A 21706-nucleotide genomic window follows, 5' to 3' on the forward strand; every position below is an offset into this window, starting at 1 on the left:
TTTATTAATGTGTGAAGTGTGATGTGTGATGTTCCTCTTACAAATGTGTGTGCTCTTATTTGGGGAATAGTTATTCAGAATTGAGATACCACCTTGGTAGACTTTTTTTTGATGAGTATGAAGTATCCTTCCCCACCTCTTTTGATTAGTTTTGACTGAAAATTTATTATATTTTGTGGCCTGGTTGGTTGATATTGTTGTTCTTCATATGGGATTGCAAACCCCTTCAGTTCCTTCAGTCCTTCCCCTAACTCTTCCTTTGGTGTCTCTGTGCTCAGTCTGATGGTTGGCTGCTAGCATCTGCATGTCTACTGGTCCAGTGCTGGCAGAGCCTCTCAGGGGACAGCTATATGAGGTTCCTGTCAGTAAGCACTTCTTGGAATGAGCAATAGTGTCTGGGTTTGGTGTCTGCAGATAGGATGGATCCCTAGGTGAGGCAGTCTCTGGATGGCCTTTCCTTCAGTCTCTGCCCCAACTTTTTGTCCCTGTATTTCCTTTAGACAGGAGCAATTCTGAGTTAATATGTTTGAGATAGATAAAAAGCCCTATCCTGTATGCATTTCTTTTATCTGTTTAATTGTACTTTCCTGAGTTTAAGGAATTTACTCATTTCCTCTTTAAAGTTCTCTATCATCTTCATAAGGTTAAATTAGATTCAGGGTCATTTCTTGGGATTCAGGTTTGTAAGGATATCCAAGGCTTCCTGTAGAACAGTAGCTGTGTTCTGATAGTGTGCCATATTGTCCTAGTTTTTGTTGAATGTGTTATTATCCTTTATCCATCCGGTTGTGTGTAGTGTTGGCAGGCCTAGTAGTCTCTGATAGGAGCTCCAGGTAGAGCTTGTTGTCCTTGGTGGTAATAGGCTTTCTGTTAGGCCCTGATGATTTCAGACTGCTCTTTATCCTGGGTGGGGAGCAGGCCTTGAGAGATAGGGATAGATAGAGCACCCTCCTGTGTACCTTTTTGCCCTGGACAACTTCAGGTCTCCAGAGAATTAGGGGAAGTTGTAGTTTGGGTAATGTAATACAGAGTGGGCAGGGCAGAGCTACTGCCACTGAATTTACCCAGTCAGAGAGGTTGGCAGGCAGCGATTTGAGGAAAGGATCTCACCTGGTGGTCTCTGGCTCCAGGTGCTTGGGGTTGTAGTTAGAGTTGTAGACTAGAAAATGGAGCCCAGAGGGGATAGGGCAGAGGTTGAATATTGAGGAGCTCACCTGGTTGTCTCTGGCAGCAGCAGACCTCCAGGAACACCCAGCAAACAGAGCAGTGCAGAACAGGCAGGGCAGAGGTCACTGCTACTGGATTTGCCCACAGAGCCCATCAGGCAGAAAATTGGGGGGTTTCACCTAGTGGTCATTGATTGCTCTATTTGGTGTTTTGTGTGCCTTTTTCACCTCCATAATAATCTTGTTATTTAGGTTGGGGATTTTTTTTTTTATGATTTTCTTTAAAATACTTGTGTCTTTGACCTGGATTTCTTCTTTTTCTCTACCTCTTCTTTGTAAAGATCTGTAGTCTTTTATGGTTTGTTAGATTTCCTGAGTGTTTTGCTCTTAGATTACTCTATATCTGACATAATTTATTTTAACTAAGGTCTTCATTCAACCTTGTTTTCAAGACCCAGAGTTTTATCTTTCATGTCATATAACAAGTTAATGAATCTTATCTCTGAGGTTTTTGTTTGATATCTTATGTTTTTCATTTCAGGTTTCCTTTTAAAATGCTTTGCTTGTCTTCACTGATTGTTTCTTTCTTAAAGTGTATTCATATCTTGAATTGTTTTCTTTAGTCATTCATCTCTGTGTTTTCATCATCATTTCTTATGTATTTATTCATAAGGCCTTTAAAAGAAATGAATTGTGTTCATAGTTACTATTTTGAATTTCTTATTTTATGCCCCTTACTTTGATTTTTTTTTCAAGGTTTCTGAATTCTGGATGCCTTGGCTGTTTGTTTATGTTCTTCACTGAGATCTAGGCATCTGGAGTTAAGATTGTCTCTTGATGTAGATATCTAGTCTTTCATTTCATATTTAAATTTTTGGTTGTTGATGTCTACTCAGGATCCTAAGCAAATGTGGTGGCATGCTCTCCCTGGTAGAAGGTGGCAGATGGATGTATCAGAGGGACAGAAATAAGCAAGAAAGAAACACTGATAGGGGAAGAGAGAAAAAGCAGATAGACACTGGATTGGAGTTAAGTGGGTTCAGTGACTCAGTCCTGAAGGCTTTTTCAGGCAGTTAAAAATCCTAAAAGATAGGAAGGATAATTATGTTTCCTGCCTGCATCCCCCCTTTTGTGGCCACTGTGTGCCATTGTAATGTTTCTGCAGATATGGGGATGACACAAAAGAGTTAAGTATTGGCTAGAGCAAAAGCCTGAAAGAGATGGTGGGAAGGGCCATGGAGGAACCTAGGTCTTCACTAAATGGCAAAGCTCTAGTGTATGGAGGTAAAGCAGGAGGGGTTTCTACTGGCAGGCTGCATCAGAACTAAGTAAGTCTAGGGAGACCAGAATGGAGACAAGAAATAGTAAAGTCACCTTTGTTAACCCAGCCTAATGTTCCCAATGAGAATCCATTAGAAGGTGTTTCTGTATGTCAGCAGTTGGTAGAAAGGAAAGGAGTTAGACTACAAGTTCTTTTTCATGTATTTTCTTGGAGATATAAATGTCCCTTATAGAACTGTTTTCAATATAGTCCTTTGGCTTTGTTGTATATTTATTTTCATTTAGCTAAACAAAACTCATTATTCTTAATTTATTTGGCCCATTCATCATTCACTAATGAATTACATAATCTTCTTGAGTTTATGTATTCACTAGTAATTTGTTTGCTGTCGATTTTAACATTCATTGAAGGAATGAATGATCGGATAGAATACAAGAAGTGATTTCGATATTTTTAGGTTTGTAGATAATTTCTGTCTCAGAATGTAGTCTTTTATAACTGCTTTTGTGTTCTACTGAGTAGAATGTGCACTGTTTTTGGATGATTCTGTAGATAGGTATAGTCTATTTTATCTGCGATGTCAATTAATTTTCATGTTTCTCTGTTTAGTTCTTGACCTAATAAAATGTTGATTGAAGAAAATGAGGCATTGGAATTATTTACTATTAATAGGCTGATATTTGTCTATGTCTTTAAATCTACTGACATATTCTTTATAAAATTGAGTGCACCAAGGTTTGTTATTATGTGTGGTTAGAAAAGTAATTATGTATTGGTTAACTATTCCATTGATTAGAATGGAGTGTTCCTCTTTTCCAGTTAATTGAGGGTTATTTAATTCTATTTTATCAGATATTAGTATAAAATCACCTCCTTGCTTCCTGGTTGTATTTTGCTGGAGAAATTTCTGTCTTTTTGCTTTAATCCTGTGTCTGTTTAAAACTAATGTGTATTTCTTGTAGACAGAAAATACATATGTCGATTTTGGATTTAATCAATTTAATCAATTTGTGTCTTGTTTAGATAATTATGGCTACTGATACTTAACATTATTAATATATATGTTTTAATTTTGATCAGCTTGGTGTTGAGTTTTGGAATTGTTTGTTTACAGTAATACCTTGTGTTTTAATCATTATAGCTTTGTATTTCTTTCCACAGTCTCTGATATGCTCAATCTTCTCTTCACCCTCAAATATTTATTAACTACTGATTTTTTTCACTTGCTTTGTTGGATATAAATTTTCAAGGGTTTTTATATCAAAAAATTTCTCCATTTGTATTTTAAAAAGAGCAAATTTCTTTAGCATTGGTTTGTTTCTGTCAATAGTGGATGAAAAATAATAGATTGAAATTTTTTGGATAAAAACTATTTTCATCCTAATTTTTTGATAATGACATTTGATTTTATAGCTAATCTTAGTAGTCATTACTTATAATTTAAGACCATACTGAATAGATATTTAATACTGAATATCAAATATACTGGGACTAGAAAGATGGATCTGCAGTTAAGAGTGCTCATTGCTCTTGCAGAGGGTCTGTGTTCAGTTCTGAGCATCTACATGGTAGCTCATGGTATCTATAACTAGTTTCAAGGCAAAGGATAAATAATGTACTCTTCCAGACTCCCAGAACATCAAGCAAATTGTAGTGCATATAAATTCTTGCAAACTAACATACACATAATATAAAATCTAAAAACAATTATATTGCCCAACATAAGCATTAAGAATATATGAATTATATTTTGTGGCTTTTTTTTTTTTACAGATAGCACAACTATAGAAAAATTAAGAGCTGTATGTTCAGACCATGTAAATCTTGGAGAAAGACGACTTGGTCAATCTCTTCACTCACTTTTCTTTGGTTCTTCTGCCTCCCAAGTGCTATATTTAACAGAGGTTTGTTTTTCTTTGCAAAAAATAAAAATATTCTATAGAATATTTTAAAACTAAGAGAATGCCTAAGATGATAAAGCAAAAATTTTAATCAAAAGCAAATGAGAGAAAAAATAAGTTCATATGTATGTGTGTGTGTATGTGTGTGTGTGTCTGTGTCTGTGTGTCTGTATGTGTGTATGTATGTATGTATGTATGTATGTATGTATGTATGTATGTATGTATGTATTTAATACATATGTATAAATAAACCTTCTAATGCTCTTTTTTCTCCCTTCCCTTCTCACCTGTAGGTAGTTTACACCTTGTTAATGCCTGCTGGTGCACCTCTGGCTGATATTTCCTCTGACTTTCAGTATCACTTCTTGAAAAGTGGTGGCTTACCTCTTGTACTAAGTATGCTGATACAAAATAACTTCTTACCAAATATGGATGTGGAAACTCGTAGAGATGCTTACTTCAGTGCCCTTAAAATAGCCAAACTGTTGTTAACTATCATTGGCTATGGCCATGTTCAGGCCATAGCAGAAGCTTGTCAGCCTGCTGCAGATGGTACAGATCCTAAAACACCGGTAATAAATTTTAAGAAATATTTTGTAATTTATCTTTCATCCATAATTTTTAGAGATAAATTCAGTGACTATCATAAAGATTTTCATCTATTTAGTTCTTTATACTAAAAGTTTGTATTTGACTATACTAGCATATGTTATTTTTCCTATATCAGTGCTTTTCAATATTAATTAATTGAAGTTGCATATAATCCTAAAACTGTCTTATTAAATTATACCTAAAATATATATAAAATAAATTCTGAAATACTTTCATTTAAATATCATATATGATTTTCTTTTTTAAAAAATGATTTACTTTATACATATGAGTATATGCATTGCTTTCTTCAGACACACTACTAGAGAGCATCACGTCCCGTTAGAGATGGTTGTGAGCCACCATGTGGTTGCTGGGATTTGAACGTGGGACCTTTGGAAGAGTAGTCAGCACTCTTAACCACTGAGTCATATCTCCAGCCCCCATATATGATTTTCTTATCAATAGTTATTATTTCACTGTGACCTCTGATACTTAACCACCAGCAGTTTCTAAAATATTTTCATATAGTGTAAAAGTTAAATTCAATTATAACTAAATTAGAGTTAATTTATTTACATTGAATATTACTAATGTATAAAGTGTTATTTGGAAATAATGTGGCCAACCTTTTAAATCATGCTTTAAAATATCCCTAGATACATAAAATGTTAATCAGAAGCTTGAAAAGTAACTATGTATTTACTATTTTACTTTAAAATTTTATTTGAATATTATGTAGTGTGCTATTTTGTTTAAAATAAGACAAATAAAATGTAATTGCTGTGGTGTACTTCAGAATAATAAATCTAGAACCATATCAACAAAATTAATGCTTAATGCAGTGAAACAAGTTTATCTTGCTGATAATACTGAACCTAAGGTAATACATAACTTGTTTCTTGTATTCTTTCATGTGATTGGAAATATTTTGAAACATTTTATCTTTTAAAAGTAAAAATAATGAGATTTATACACACAGGTATAAAAATAACATTTGTGAGGCCTTTACCCATTTTAAGTATGAATATTTTATATTGTAAATTCCATGTATATTTTTACCCCCCAAAAAAGTTGTTGTTTTAATTAGAATTTTACCCACGGGATCTTACATACAATTTATATGTTTAGGATATAATTATGCTTAGCATAGCTTTTTCTCATTGTATATTAAAAATTGTGCCATTGGCTAGGGAGATGGTTCAGTAAGTTCAGGTTTACTGCCAAAGTTTATAATCTGAGTTCAATGCCCAGGGCCCACTTAGTAAAAGAAAAGAATTAAAAGAATTAACTCTCACAGTTGTCCTTTGGCCTCCCTTATGTGCTCACCACCCCCTGCATGCATGCGTGCATATGTAGGTATTTGCATATGTATATACATACATACATACATACATGTAATTAAAAAATAATTATGCAACTAATTGAGAAGTAACCAGCCTGTAATCACACTTGTTTATATTCTATTAGAGAGCTTAATGGAATGTAGAGTCTATATTTATTACAAAATCACCTACAGTATTTATAAGAGAATTTGTAATTTGAGAGAATAAATACTGAGTAATACTATTGTCTCTAGAGTTTTAGCAAACTATCACTGAGGCTAAAACAGGAAAAATTCAAGTACAAGTCTACTCTAGATGATTTTGTGCAACTCTGTCACAAATATAAAGCAAAACTGGCCTGGGGATGTTGCTTACTTACAAAGTTACAAAGTGCTTGAATGCATGCATGGTTGCATAAAAATATTTTTCTTTCTGAATTTCAGAGACATGCATGTGTATTAAGAAAAGCCTTTGCACATTTATTTACTTACTAAGTTCTCTTGGAGTTTTGAATAATAGGGTTGTTTTGGCTGATTGGTAAGTTTTTGTACATCAGTCAACATGCTTATCTTATTTAGACATTCAGGCAGCCACATTAATTAGAAGTTTCTGTTTTCGGATGTAGTATAAATGAGCTAAGATTTTTTCAGTGAAGTTTAGTAGCTCTCAAAATATACTTTGAAATCTGTGCCAACATGGATTTTATATGTAGCAGATCCACAAAGATAGGCTGAAGGATCAAAACCGTTACAGTATATGTAACATAATATTTTAAGCTTCTCTCATTAGAAAAACTGGTAGTATTAGACTTGTGTATTTCTTTTGCCTGCTTTATAATTTACTTGTTTACACACTCTGAATTTCTTTAAGACAGCTATATTAAAAATCTTACCATGTGTGATAATATATTCCTACAATGACAGCATTTGTGAAGCCAGGCAGGACAATTACAAGTTTAAAACGACCTTCTGCTATAACATGAATTGAAAGGCCAACATGGTACCGAGAGTAAGAGCCTGTCTGGAAAAAAAAAAACAGCAAACCAAAATAGTAATATGACATTTTAAGAATTTTACAGTGAAACTAATTTATAGAAAGAAAATGAATACATTAACTATAAGAAACTTTGCATCTTTTTGGTTACAAGTACATGAGTTCACATAATAAAAGTAGTCTTGAATACAGGTAGCATTTTAAAGATAAAATTATAAGATGTATAAGTACACACATTTCAAAGAGCAAAAGGTTTTTTGATTGTGTGAGTGTAGATGTAAAAAGCACATGTGTATGGTCGTACACACATGTGTATACATGTAATTTATACATACATATGTATGCCCATGAACACAAGTATCTGCGGATTTTTGAACATATAGACATACATGGCTGTACATGTACAGACCAGTCATTGACATTGGTTGTCTTCCTCAAGTACTGAAATACTGAGATATAGTATCATTTGAACCTAATGTGTGCCAATATAGTTAGTCTACCTAGCTCGCTTTCTGGGGGTTCCCTGTTGTTTTCTGTGTACTATAATTATGTGTAGGCTACTACTATATCAACCACTATTTAGATAAATCCTAGATACCTAAACTAATTATCTCATGATTTTTTAGCAAGCAAATAACACTGAACCATGTCCTTGGCCCTGAAGGTTATTATCTGTTACTTCCAACCTTTGCAGAGTAATATAATCATTTGTTGAAAGCTTAGGCATTGGAGAGTAATTACCCCAGAGATATGTAAAAATGTTAGTTCAGAGTAGTTTTTAAACCATACCAGAGGAAGTTAACTGAATTGTAGAAACAATATATTAATTTCATGTAAATTTGAAATCTGTTGAGGATATTATTAAAATGACAGACAAATAAGAAAGGAAATTTAAGCCGGGCAGTGGTGGTGCACACCTTTAATCCCAGCACTTGGGAGGCAGAGGCAGGCAGATTTCTGAGTTGGAAGCCTCAGAGTAAGTTCCATGACAGCCAGGGCTACACAAAGAAACCTGTCTAAAAAAAAGGAAAGGGAAAGGGAAAAGGGGAAAAAAGGGGGAAAAAAGAGAAAAAGGGAAAAGGGGGAAAGGGAAAGGAAAGAAAAGAAAAAAGAAAAGAAAGGAAATGTAAAATATTAACATATTTAGATGCTTTTATTTAAGTTGCCATAAATTTAGAGAAAGTAGAAATCTTCAGAAGTGATTTGAGGAGTAGTTGATTCTGGAATTTTGTGTACAGGTTTTTCAAATCTTTTTTTCCCTTCAGATTAACCAGGTTACTCACGATCAAGCTGTGGTGCTACAAAATGCCCTTCAAAGCATTCCTAATCCTTCTTCTGAGTGCATGCTTAGAAATGTATCAGTTCATCTTGCTCAACAAATATCAGGGTTGGTTAGTATCAATTTTTGAAATTGCTGGGATTTTAGAGGGCTTAATCATAAAGACTACTTATTCATAAAGAATAACAATTTAAGAAAAAGGAAAATGTTTCATTCTTCTGATTATTTTATGGTTATGGTCAACATAGTGAGTTACCCATTTTCTTGCAGGCCTCAAGATATATACCGGATATTTGTGTTATTAGGGCTATACAAAAAATCATCTGGGCAGCAGGATGTGGATCATTAGAGCTAGTTCTTAGTCCAAATGAAGATATCACAGAAACTTACAAGATGGTAAGAATAACAGAAATAATGTTTTTTAAGTAATACTTCATAAAGTTTACTTCAAGTCAAATCTGTGTACCATATTTCAAGACCAAGTTACTTGTCTTTTTTAAAGTAACTAATATGTTCTTAAATGAAAATAAGTTTATTTTGAAAGTGAAGATAAAAAAGAAAAGAAAAAAAAAGTGAAGTAAATACCAGGAGCAGTTATGATAGTATTTTTTTTCTAATTTTCTTCATACAGCTTTTAATTTTTAAATTGTTTTAATTGGTTTAGTATAGAAGTAAGAAGAGTGTCATCATTTACATGTTATATCAAGACCTCTTAGCAACAAATTAGCCTCTTAGTTAATAAATTGCCTCTGCAGCTGGGCATGGTGGTGCAGGCCTTTAATCCCAGCACTCAGGAAGCAGAGGCAGGCGTATTTCTGAGTTCAAGGCCAGCCTGGTCTACAGAGTGAGTTCCAGGACAGCCAGGGCTACACAAACAAACCCTGTCTCAAAAGCCAAAATACAAAACAAAATAAAGAAATTGGGTTTTTTGATGGTTGATTAGTTGGTTGGTTGGTTGGTTATGATTATCGTTTGTTTTCTAGAGGCAGGGTTTCTCTGTGTAGCCCTCGTGGCTGTCCTGGACTTTCTCTGTAGTTCATGCTGGCCTCAAACTAAAATCCAACCTGCCTCTGCCTCCTGACTGTTGGGATTAAAGGCGTGTGCCACCATCTCCTAGCTGCATTGGCATCATTAGCTCTTGTAATTACTTGCCTGATAAATTAAAATTAATATTTTTGAAGAAATCCAAATATTTTGTATTGAATTCATTTTGATGGTAATGACAAATTAAAAACTCTTAGCTACGTATTTTAGTATCCGGGAGTATTTATTAATCTCAATTGTAAAATGATTACTTTTTTGACAAAAAAATGGCATTCTGTGTAGGCTGTGGAAACATTAAAATTTCTCTGGTCTGGAAGGAATTATAATCACACAAAAATAAACTACTTCCTACTTTGAAAAAAAATACATAACTGAATATCACTGTTTACACTTCTTAAATTTTATTAATCATACTAACACTTCAGTAACAAGAAGTGAGTAGAAAAGAACATATGTACTGCACCACAGAAAAACTTTGACCATTTTTTATAAGTGAATCTCTAATAATTTACTCATTGCTATAATTTTACAGACCACCAGTACAAGGAGTAATCTAGAAGTGAAAGATGAACAGGTTTGCTGTGAAGCCCTGGAAGTGATGACATTATGTTTTGCTTTAATTCCAACTGCTATGGATTCACTCAATAAAGAAAAGGCCTGGCAGTCATTTGTCATTGACTTACTATTGTACTGTCCTAGCAAGTAAGTGGTTTGTTTTTTGGGTTATTTTAATAATTACATTCGGAATTTCACAAAATGCATCCTGGTTACTCTTTTCACCCCTCTGATACTCACCCCACCTGCCCTTCAGGCCTTCCCATAAAAAAAAAAAAAAAAGAAGACAAAAGTCTAATTTATTGTAGACATATACTCACTGTGACTTGGTCAAACTCCCAGTGGCCAGCCCCTTAAAGAATAACTGAGACCTTTCCCACCCTCAGCAACCCCAGTAGCCACTAATAGTGGAATACTACAGCAAGTAAGTGTTTTTGGTTTTTTTAATTGGTTATTTTATTTATTTACATTTCAAATATTATCCCTTTTCCCTCTTTTTCTAATGAGGGAGTTCCCCCACCCACTCCTGCCTCACTGTCCTAGTATTACCCTAAGTTGGGACATCAAGCCTTCACAGGACCATGTGCCTCTTCTCCCATTGATGACCAATTAGGCCATCCTCTGCTACATACTCGGCTGGAGCTATGGGTCCCTCCATGTATACTCTGAAGCTCTGGGGAGTCTGGTTGGTTGATAATGTTGTTCCTACTATGAAATTGCAAACCCCTTCAGCTCCTTCAGTCCTTCTCATAACTACTCCATTGGGGTCCCCATGCTCAATCCAATGGTTGGCTATGAACATCCACATCTGTATTGGTCAGGATCTGTCAGAGCCTCTCAGTACAGCCATGTCTACATGCACTTCTTGGTACCAGCAGTAGTTTCTGGCTTTGGTGTCTGCAGATGTGATGGACCCCTAGGTGGGGCAGTCAAGTCACTGGATGGCTTTTCCTTCAGTCTCTGCTCCACACTTTGTCCCTGCATTTCCTTTAGACAGGTACTCCTGTTAAAATTTTGGAGATGGGTACATGGCCCCATCCCTCAACCAGGGGCCCTGCCTAACCTCGGTATATGATCACTACAGTTCTCTCTCCACTTTGTTGGGTAGTTCAGCTAAGGTCATCTCAGTTGGGTCCTGGGAGCCTCTTGTTTTCCTGGCATCTGGAACTTTATAGTGGCTGCCTCCAGTTCCTCATCACCCATGACTGCACACCTCTGTTCAATTTCCTGACCCTCTGTTCTTCCCATCTTTTCCCACACCTGATCGCTTCCCACTTTTTTCCTCCTCCTTCCTCTCCTTCCCAGATGTCTACACACCCAATCTACTGCCCTTGATTATTCTCTTCCCACTTCTAAGTTGGACTGAATCATCCACACTTTGGTCTTCTTCTGGAGTTTCATATGGTCTGTGAGTTGTATTGCGGGTATTCCAAGCTTTTGAGGTAATATTTACTTATCAGTGAGTACATACCATGTGTGTTCTTTTGTGACTGGGTTACCTCACTCAGGATATTTTCTACTTATATTCATTTGCCTGTGAATTTCATGAATTCATTGTTTTTAATAGCTGAGTAGTACTTCACTGTGTAAATGTACCACATTTTCTGTATCCACTCCTGTTGAGGGACATCTGGGTTCTTTCCAGTTTCTGGCTAGTACTAAGGCTGCTTTGAACATAGTGGAGCTATATGTTCTTATTACATGTTGGAACATCTCCTGGATATATGTGCAGGAGAGGTATTGCTGGATCCTCCTGTAGTACTACGTCCAATTTTCTGAGGAACGCCAAACTGTTTTCCAGAGTGGTTGTACCATCTTGGAATCCTACCAGCAATGGAGGAGTGTTCCTCTTTCTCCACATCTTCGCCAGCATCTGCTATACCCCGAGTTTTTGATCTTAGCCAGTCAGACTCAGGTGAGGTGGAATCTCAGGGTCGTTTTGCTTGTTATTTCCCTGATGACTAAGGATGTTGAACATTTCTTTACATGCTTCTCCGCCATTTGGTGTTCCTCAGTTTAGAATTCTCTGTTTAGCTCTGTACTTCATTTTTAATAGGGTTCTTTGGTTCTCTGGAGTCTAACGTCTTCAGTTCTTTGTATATATTCTGTTGGATGTAGAATTAGTAAAGACTTTTACCCAATCTATGAGTTGCTGTTTTGTCCTATTGACAGAGTTCTTTGACTTACAGAAGCTTTGCAATTTTATGATATCCCAGTTGTATATAGTTGGTCTTAGAGTGTGAGCCATTGGTGTGCTCTTCAGGACATCCCTGTGCCAGTGTGTTCAAGGCTCTTTCCCACTTTCTTTTCTATAGAGTCAGCATATCTGGTTTTATACGGAGGACCTTGATCCACTTAAAGTTGGCTTTTTAAAAGGAGATTAAAAAATGAATCAATATGCAGTCTTCTACATGCAGACTGCTAGTTAAACCAGCAACACTGAAAATGCTGTCTTTTAGATATAGTATATGAACTCTACAAAAATATGTTTTCAAGTTATTGAGACTAAATTAAATATTAAATATTGTATTTACACAGTACTTGAAGGATTTTGCAATATCTTAAACAGGGACTTTAGTTGCCTACCAAAAAATTATTTTTTTAGCACACTTCCTGCTCAAATTATATTTTTAGATCTTTTTTTTTTTTTTAAAGTCAACCTATTTTTTTTTTTAAAGATTTATTTATTATATGTAAGTACATTGTAGCTGTCTTCAGACACTCCAGAAGAGGGCACCAGATCTCGTTACGGATGGTTGTTAGCCACCATGTGGTTGCTGGGATTTGAACTCTGGACCTTTGGAAGAGCAGTCGGGTGCTCTTACCCACTGAGCCATCTCACCAGCCCTTATATTTTTAGATCTTTAGGGCATTTAAAACCTAATTATTTTTTCTAATGAATTACTTTACTACTTGAGTGTTTAGGTACTAGTTTAGAAAACTGCACCTTAAATAAACATGCTTGTATGTTTATTAAAAAAAAAAAAAAAAAAGAAAGAAAATGCTGTCTTTTTTCCACCGGATGGTTTTGACTTCTTTGTCAAGGATCAGGTGACCATAGGTATGTGGGTTCATTTCTATTCCATTGATCTAACTGCTTGTCTCTGTACCAGTACCATACAGTTTCTAATCACTATTGCTCTGTAGTACAACTTGAGGTTAGGGATGGTGATTTCCCGCCAGTGTTGAGAATAGTTTTCAATATCATAGGGTTTTTTTGTTATTCCAGGTGAATTTAAGAATTTCTCTATCTCTGTAAGAAATTGAGTTGAAATTTTTATTGGTCAGGGATGGTGATTCCTCCAGAAGTTCTCTTATTGTTGAGAATGGCTTTCCCTATTCTGGATTTTTTTATTATTCCAGATAACTTCTCTTTCTACCTCTGAAGAATTCATTGAGTTGGGATTTTGATAAGGATTGGATTGAATATGTAGATTGCTTTTGGTAAGATGGCCATTTTGACTATATTAATCCTGCCAAACCATGAGCATGGGAGATCTTCCCATTTTCTGAGGTCTTCTTCATTTTCTTTCTTTAGAGACTTGATGTTCTTGTCACACAGTTCTTTTTCACTTGCTTGGTTAGAGTTCCACCCAGAGTATTTTATATTATTTCTAACTATTGTTCAAGGTGTTGTTTTCCTGATTTCTGTCTCAGCATGTTTATCCTTTGAGTAGAGGAAGGCTACTAATTTGTTTGAGTTAATTTTATATACAACCACTTTGCTGAAGTTGTTTATCACCTATCTAAAGTTCTCGGGTGGAATTTGGGGGGTCACTTATGTACACAATCATCAGCAAATAATGATATCTTGACTTCTTCCTTTTTAATTTGTATCCCTTTAACCTCCTTTTGATGTCTACTTGCTCTGACTAAAACTTCCAGTACTGTATTGAATATATAGAGAAAGAGTAGGCAGCCTTACCTTGTCTCTGATTTTAGTGAGTGCTTCAAGTTTCTCTATTTAGTTTGATGTTGGCTATTGGCTATTGTGTTTGATTCTCTTCTGGGTTTTTGTGAGATAATTTCTTGTGGTTGATTTTTTGGATGTAGTTATCATCCTTGTGTTGGAGTTTTCCTCTATGATCCTCTTTAGGGATTGATTAGTAGAAATATATTGTTTAAATTGGCTTTGTTTTGTAATATCTTGGTTTCTCCACTGTGGTGATAGAGGGTTTTGCCAGGTATAGTAGCCTGGGCTGGCATCTGTGGTCTCTTAAAGTCTGCATTACAACTGTTCAGGATTGTCTGGATTTTTATCATCTATGTTGAGACGTCTGGTCTAATTCTGATAGGTGTACCTTTATGTGTTTCTTGGCCTTTTTAACCTCCAGCTTTTAATATTCTTTGTTCTGCACATTTAGTGTTTTGATTATTATATAGCAGGGGGATTTTTCTTTTCTGATCAAATCTATTAGGCTACTTGTATATTTAGGGCCATCACTTTCTTTATGTTAAGGAAGTTTTCTTCTATTGCTTTGTTGAAGATGTTTAAAGGCCCTTTGAACTGGGAATCTTCAACTCTTTTCTCTCTATTATTCTTTGATTTGTTCTTTTTATTGTATCTCAAACTTCTTGGATGTTTTGATTTAGAAACTTTGTATTTTGTTTTGACTGTTGTTCCAGTGTCTTCTATAGTATCTTCTACATCTGAGATTATCTGTTTCTTCTGATGCTTGCATTTGTAACTTTTTCCATCAGGAAAGGCTCTCCATCTCCAGGGTTATCTCCATTTTTTATTTCACATGTTTGATTGTATTTTTCTATATTTCTATATTTCTTTATGGGATTTATTTGTTTCCTCTTTTAGGACTTTTCTACCTGTTTGCCCTGTTTTCTTGATTTCTTTTAGGGATTATCCATATTCTTCTTAAAGACTTCTATTATCTTGATGTAATGGGATTTTAGGTCAGAACTTTGTTCTTGAGGTGTGTTAGGGTATCCAAGGCTTTCTGTGGTGGGAAAATTGGGTTCTGATGATGCCAAATTGCATTGGAAACTGTTCATTTTTGTTCATTTGCTTGCCTTTTGCCCTCTGTTTATCTGATGACTGGCCTGGGTGTCTCTGACTGGAGCAGGCCTCCTTGAAGGCATGTAGAGCTCTAGGGATTGTGGGCAGGCAGTGTTGTCTTCTGGTTAAGGTAGGCATCCTGTGCCCCTAATTCCTGGAAAACAGGCAGGCTGTGGGGTGGTGGGGTCATGCACACCAAACTGCCATAGGTGTAAACAAAAGTGTCAACTGGTAGGACAATGGGGCTTGGGCATAAATGAGAAAGACCCACTTCTGCTGTGCTTTGTGGGGGTCACAGCTGACAGGGGTCTCACTTGTGTCCCTGATTAGGGCAGACCTCCTGGGAACTGGCAGGGCAGGCATGCTAATCTATCTCTTAAGTCCATTTAATGTATGATGTTACTCTTTTTTATTCAGATGTGTCTTTTTCAATAAAGTGGGGTATTGAAATCACCCACTATTTTTTTTAATATTTGTTTCAAAATCTACTTAGCTAACACATGTTTAAAAAAAAAAAGAAAGAAAGAAAAACAACAACCAAATCACAGAAATCACCCACTATTAATAGACTGATGTGAATCTGTGTCTTTAAATCCAGTAGTAGTTGTTTTGTTTTGTTTTTAAAGAAGTTGGACACCCCTGGGTTTGGTGTAAAAGTGTTAAGGGCAGTAATGTGTTCTTGGTTAACTGTCCTCTTGATTAGAATGAAGTGTTCCTCTTTAACTCTTTATTAGTTTTAGTTTGAAGCCTTTTTTCTCAGATGCTATTGATGAGTCCTTTCTGGTCCAAATTGATTGGAATATTCCCTTTTGTGTCTGTCCCTTTATTCTAAGTCTGACATTTTTTTAATCTTTTTTTTTATTGGTTATTTTATTTATTTACATTTCAAATGTTATCCCCCCTCCCAGATCCCACCCTGAAAACTTCCCCACTCCACCCTCTCCCCTGCCTCCAGGAGGGTGCTCCTCCCACCCACCCACTCTTGCCTCAGCCCCTAATAATTCCCCTAAGCTGGGGCATGAAACCTTCACAGGATCCAGGACTTTCCCTCCCATTGATGTCAGGCAAGGCCATCCTCTGCCACATATACTGCTGGAGTTATAGGTCCCTTCATGTGTACTCTTTGGTTGGTGGTTTAGTCCCTGGGAGCTCTGGGGGGTCTGGTTTGTTGATATTGCTGTCCCTTCCATGGGATTACAAACCCCTTCAGCTCTTTCAGTCCTTCCTCCAACTCCTCCATTGGGTTTCCAATTCTCAGTCCAATATTTGGCTGAAAGCATCCACATCTGCATCCATAAGACTCTGACAGAGCCTCTCAGGAACCATCTAAATCAGATTCCTGCCAGCAAGCACTTCCCTGCATCAGCAAGTATCTGGGGTTTTTTGTCCAATTTTTCATTAGATATTTTCTTCATTTGCATTTCAAATGCTATCCAGAATGTCCCCTATACCCTGTCCCCCACCCTGATCCCCTACCGACCCATGCCCACTTCTTGTCCAATTTATGTCCTTTAGAAAGCAAATGGACAGATATTATTTCATGATCTGTTCAGTCTTTGTCTTTTCTTTGGGAAATTGAGGACATTGATATGTGTTTCAACTTGTGTGATAATGAAATGTATGTGTTGTGACCATCTTGTTATGTTTTAATAATGGATGTTGTGTGGGGGTCCTGTTGGTGACTGCAGGTAGGGTAAGTCTTGAAGGAAACTTAGGGCTTTGCTGCAGCACTGGAAAGGTTGCAGACAAAGATAAGAAACCCCGGTTAAACCCCAAAGATAAACATAGGAAGTCTGGATACAGTGGAATTTTTAGGTGCTTAAAACTTTGGATGATTGTACATACAGCAAGTTCTGCTGGAAGCTTAGAACTTAGCTTTGATAAAGATGAGGTGATTAGAGTTAGGTTGGAGCACAGGGACTGGAACCCTGGTGGACATGTCCAGATTACACTGAAGCACTGGCTATAGGATCTAAGTTAGATCTGATGGATTGAGGTAAAATAAAGGTTGGATTGTAATGAATTTTCATCAAAAAAAAAACCTGGAGGAAGATACAGTAAGTAGGGTGATGACGTTAATTCAGAGGAGTTGGCACAGGAAGGATAAGCCCTGGAGGAAACCCAGAGGTTGACTGTAGCACAGAAGGAAGTGATCACACTAGTGTAATAACTGTTTTTAAATTATCTAATTTGGGTGATATTTTATGCCTGAATGTAAAACTCTAAGTCACTTTAATTTTCTGAAAGCTTTAAATTTTTAATGAATAGTGGGAAACATGTTGCTTATAATTATAAGAAATAAGTTGTATTTGTGCTTGTTCATTATGAAGAACTTTTGATATATGTTCTCAGAAGTCTTAACATTAACCAAAATAAATTAATATAAACTCCTGTATTTATTTTGGAGATAAGAATGTTATACATAATCAGACCATATTTCTACTGTTAAAATGTAAAAGTTTGATTCTTTGCCTCTCAGAAACAATAGTATACTTTAATAGTAATTGAAGTGCTATTGTATTTCATTTTTTATGAATGCTCATGTGACAAAGGTATCTTTACAATTACAGATAATCTGGTATTGCATTAGCTGTATTAGGTTTTCATGAATTGTTTGCTGCAAAGCTCACTTCATCCAAACAATTCTAGAAAAGTTAGAGCAAAAAGAATGCATTAGAGCTCCATATCTTTCATAGTATCTAGAGTAGCATTTTTGTCTTGTTAATGAAACAGAAGTCATTCAAATTTTTATTCTTCTGTGGTTCTCTTTAACATTATCTTTATCTTTTTAACATGGTTCTTGACTCAATGTATTTTAAAAGATTCAGTAAATCATGCATTAAAATTATCACAATATTATTAATTAGTGGTGTTTTCAATCCCTCATGTAAAAATTGGACGTTCAACTCTTTGAAAAATGTTGTACATCCTTAATCATCAGGGAAATGCAAATCAAAAGAACCCTGAGATTCCACCTCACACCAGTCATAATGGCTAAGAAATTCAGGTGACAGCAGATGCTGGCGAGGATGTGGAGAAAGAGGGACACTCCTCCATTGTCGGTGGGATTACAAGCTTGTACAACCACTCTGGAAATCAGTCTGGCGGTTCCTCAGAAAATTGGACATAGTACTACCGGCAGATCCAGCAATTCCTCTCTGGGGCATATACCCAGAAGTTCCAACTGCTAATAAGGACACATGCTCCACTATGTTCCTAGCAGCCTTATTTATAATAGCCAGAAGCTGGAAAGAACCCAGAGGAACAACAGAGGAATGGATACAGAAAATGTGTTATATTTATTTACATAATGGAGTACTACTCAGCTATTAAAAACAATGGATTCATGAAAATCTTAGGCAAAAGGATGGATCTGGAGGATACCATCCTGACTGAATAAGGTAACTCAATCACAAAAGGACACACATGATATGCACTCACTGATAAACGGATATTAGCCCAGAAACTTCGAATATACAAGATACAATTTGCAAAACACATGAAACTCAAGAAAGATGACCAAAGTGTGGATACTTCGCTCCTTCCTAGAAGGGGCAACAAAATACCCATGGAAGGAGTTGCAGAGACAAAGTTCAGAGCGGAGATGGAAGGAGGGACCATCCAGAGACTGCCCCACCCAGGGATCCATCTCATATACAACCACCAAACCCAGACACTATTGCATATGCCAGAAAGATTTTGCTGACAGGACCCTGATACAGCTGTCCCTTGTGAGGCTATGCCAGTGCCTGGCAAATACAGAAGTGGATGCTCACTGTCATCTATTGGATGGAACACAGGACCCCTAATGAAGGAGCTAGAGAAAGTACCCAAGGAGCTAAAGGGGTCTGCAACCCTATAGGAGCAACAATAATATGAACAAACCAGTACCCCCAGAGCTGTTTCTCTAGGTGCATATGTAGCAGAAGATGGCCTTATCAGCCATCAATGGGAGAAGATGCCCTTGGTCTTGTGAAGATTATATGCCCCAGTACAAGGGAATGCCAGGTTCAGGAAGTGGGAGTGGGTGGGTTGGGGATCAGGACTGGGGGAGGGTATAGGAGCTTTGGGGATAGCATTTGAAATGTAAATGAAGAAAATATCTAATAATAAATAAATAGGGGGTGGGTATGGGGGACTTTTGGGGGTAGCATTGAAAATGTAAATGAGGAAAATACCTAATAAATAAATTTTAAAAAATAATAATAAATAAATAAATAAATAGATAAATAAAATCAATGTAATGATTCTAAAAAAGAAAAAGAAAAAACCTTTGCTACCAGTTAAGTGCCAATGTATATTTGTTACCTTATGTTGTTGCAGAACTATACGGCAGTTGGCACAGGAGCAGTTCTTTTTAATATGTACCAGATGTTGCATGGGACATAGACCTTTGCTGTTCTTCATTACTCTACTCTTTACCATTTTGGGGGTAAGACCTTTTTAATGCACCTGTCAATATGACCTATTCCTTAAAATGAAAGATACTCAAATAATAATTACAACTTTAATTACATTTAAGTCATGATTAGTAAGAGTAGATATGATATAGATATGATAATAGGACATTAAGAGGTTTTTTGTTTTTTGACAGTTAAATCAATACTGAGCACAGTATTGTCTTTATATTTCAGGGTGCAGCTACCGAGAAGGGTAAACATTCAGATGTCTACTTCACACTTTTAAGGCGTCTTCTCACTTATGCTTACAACAGCAACATTCAAATACCCAATGTTGATGTTCTTCTCAAAGACGAAATTGATTGGCTTAAAAGGGTTAGGGTAAGATTCAAAATATTCAATTTTTTTATTGTTAAAAGAAATTTAAAGAGAGAATATTCACTTATTTAAATTGTACCAGAGTGTTCTCTATGAAAATTTGCAAAAGGAACAATTCAGTTTTGGTCACAGTTTTAGAAATTCAACCTAATTCTCTGAGGTTCATTTTTTTTTGAACTATTGTGTTAATTATGTCACACAAGCAGCCTGTGTAATGACAGCCTAGAAGCTAAAAAAAAAAAAAAAAAAAAAAAAAAAAGTCAGTCTGTTGGTGGGCCTCTTGTTTCTATTGGTTCAGGCCTCTAACCTTTAAAATGTTACAATTAATATTCAGGACATATTTTCTCCTCTAAAAATATCCCACAAACACATTCAAAGGTGCTTTTGTAATCTCTTGAACTCTCTTAGTCCAAAAAAGTTAACAAGAAGATTAACCATTACAGAAGTTTTATTTTGTTTTGAATACTACAAGTAAACAAAGTACAGATAGTTATATTCCCTTTAATTTCAACGCTCAGAAGTTAAGGAATATGACCAAGAATTCAACCAATCTGGCTAAACAGCAGGAACTTAAGCATAGGCAACAAGACAATAAAAAATATAACAAAATTTTTTTTAATTTTATTAGGTATTTTCCTCATTTACATTTCCAATGCTATCCCAAAAGTTCCCCATACCCACCCACCCCCACTCCCCCTTTTTGGCCCTGGCATTCCCCTGTACTGGGGCATATAAAGTTTGCATGTCCAATGGGCCTCTCTTTCCAGTGATGGCCAACTAGGCCATCTTTTGATACATATGCAGCTAGAGTCAAGAGCTTCGGGGTACTGGTTAGTTCATATTGTTGTTCCACCTATAGGGTTGCAGACCCCGTTAGCTCCTTGGGTACTTTCTCTAGCTCCTCCATTGGGGACCATGCGTTCCATCCAATAGCTGACTGTGAGCATCCACTTATGTGTTTGCTAGGCCCCGGCATAAAAAATGCAAAATGTTTTTCAATTGGTGATGACTTATAGAAAACACATAGCTTCTTTAGACTAAATGTACTTAAGACTTGATATTCTAATATTCGTTTATATTTATTTTGATATTATAAACCTGCCTTGTGAATTACAATGTTACATTTTAGGGAGTTTGTGTGTACATATGTTGGTTCTCTGTTTTTTTTCAATCTGATGTCCTAGCCTACTGAGAAGTTTTTAGATTAAAGATATTTTTATGTTGCTGTTTTACTTATCAGTTTTATTTTTTTATTTACCAACCTGATATCTTTTATAATATATAGTTCAAAACTTTTGGCATTGAGATCGTTTGTTAAACATACAATTGCTGAAAATTTTCTGAACCAGCATTTTTTCATTTGGTAACAAAGAACCTCTTTTCTTCATAGAGACATTCTGTTATACTCTTGTATACTCCATAAAATCAAAGGGCAACTGTGGACACAAACCCCATTAGGTGCCATTAAAATTACCTTTCTCCTGGGATTATGAAACTTTAAAATAATTATCTGCAAAAAATAATTTAGATAAGTTGTACATGAATTTTCAGAACTTTTTGTTGTGGCATCCTATCCCTTCATATATCCTTCATAAGTTAAACCTGTTTTATTTTTCCTTTGCAGGATTACATTAAAAATACAGGAGAAACAAATGTAGAAGACCCAATTTTAGAAGGCCATCTGGGAGTAACAAAAGAGTTACTGTCTTTTCAGTCTCCTGAAAAAAAGTATCATATTGGTTGTAAAACAGGAGGTGCTAATCTTGTTAAAGTAGGTTTTT

At 35.9% G+C, this 21706-nt stretch overlaps 1 protein-coding gene across 4 annotated transcripts in view; it reads left to right on the plus strand.

Moving 5' to 3' along the window:
* Positions 1-21706, plus strand: part of LOC146999830 (ubiquitin carboxyl-terminal hydrolase 9Y) — a 173674-nt gene that overhangs the window by 107631 nt on the left and 44337 nt on the right. For all 4 annotated transcript variants that reach the window (XM_085834416.1, XM_085834414.1, XM_085834415.1 and 1 more), the window contains 8 exons: positions 4222-4352; positions 4643-4921; positions 8524-8649; positions 8808-8933; positions 10114-10283; positions 19471-19579; positions 19782-19928; positions 21550-21696. In XM_085834416.1, coding sequence (XP_085690542.1) covers positions 4222-4352; positions 4643-4921; positions 8524-8649; positions 8808-8933; positions 10114-10283; positions 19471-19579; positions 19782-19928; positions 21550-21696 — 1235 coding nt within the window. The remainder of the gene's footprint in view (positions 1-4221; positions 4353-4642; positions 4922-8523; positions 8650-8807; positions 8934-10113; positions 10284-19470; positions 19580-19781; positions 19929-21549; positions 21697-21706) is intronic.

This window comes from Mus caroli, unplaced genomic scaffold (assembly GCF_978045245.1).
Source record: "Mus caroli unplaced genomic scaffold, Mus_caroli_1 scaffold_34, whole genome shotgun sequence".
Lineage (NCBI taxonomy): Eukaryota > Metazoa > Chordata > Mammalia > Rodentia > Muridae > Mus > Mus caroli.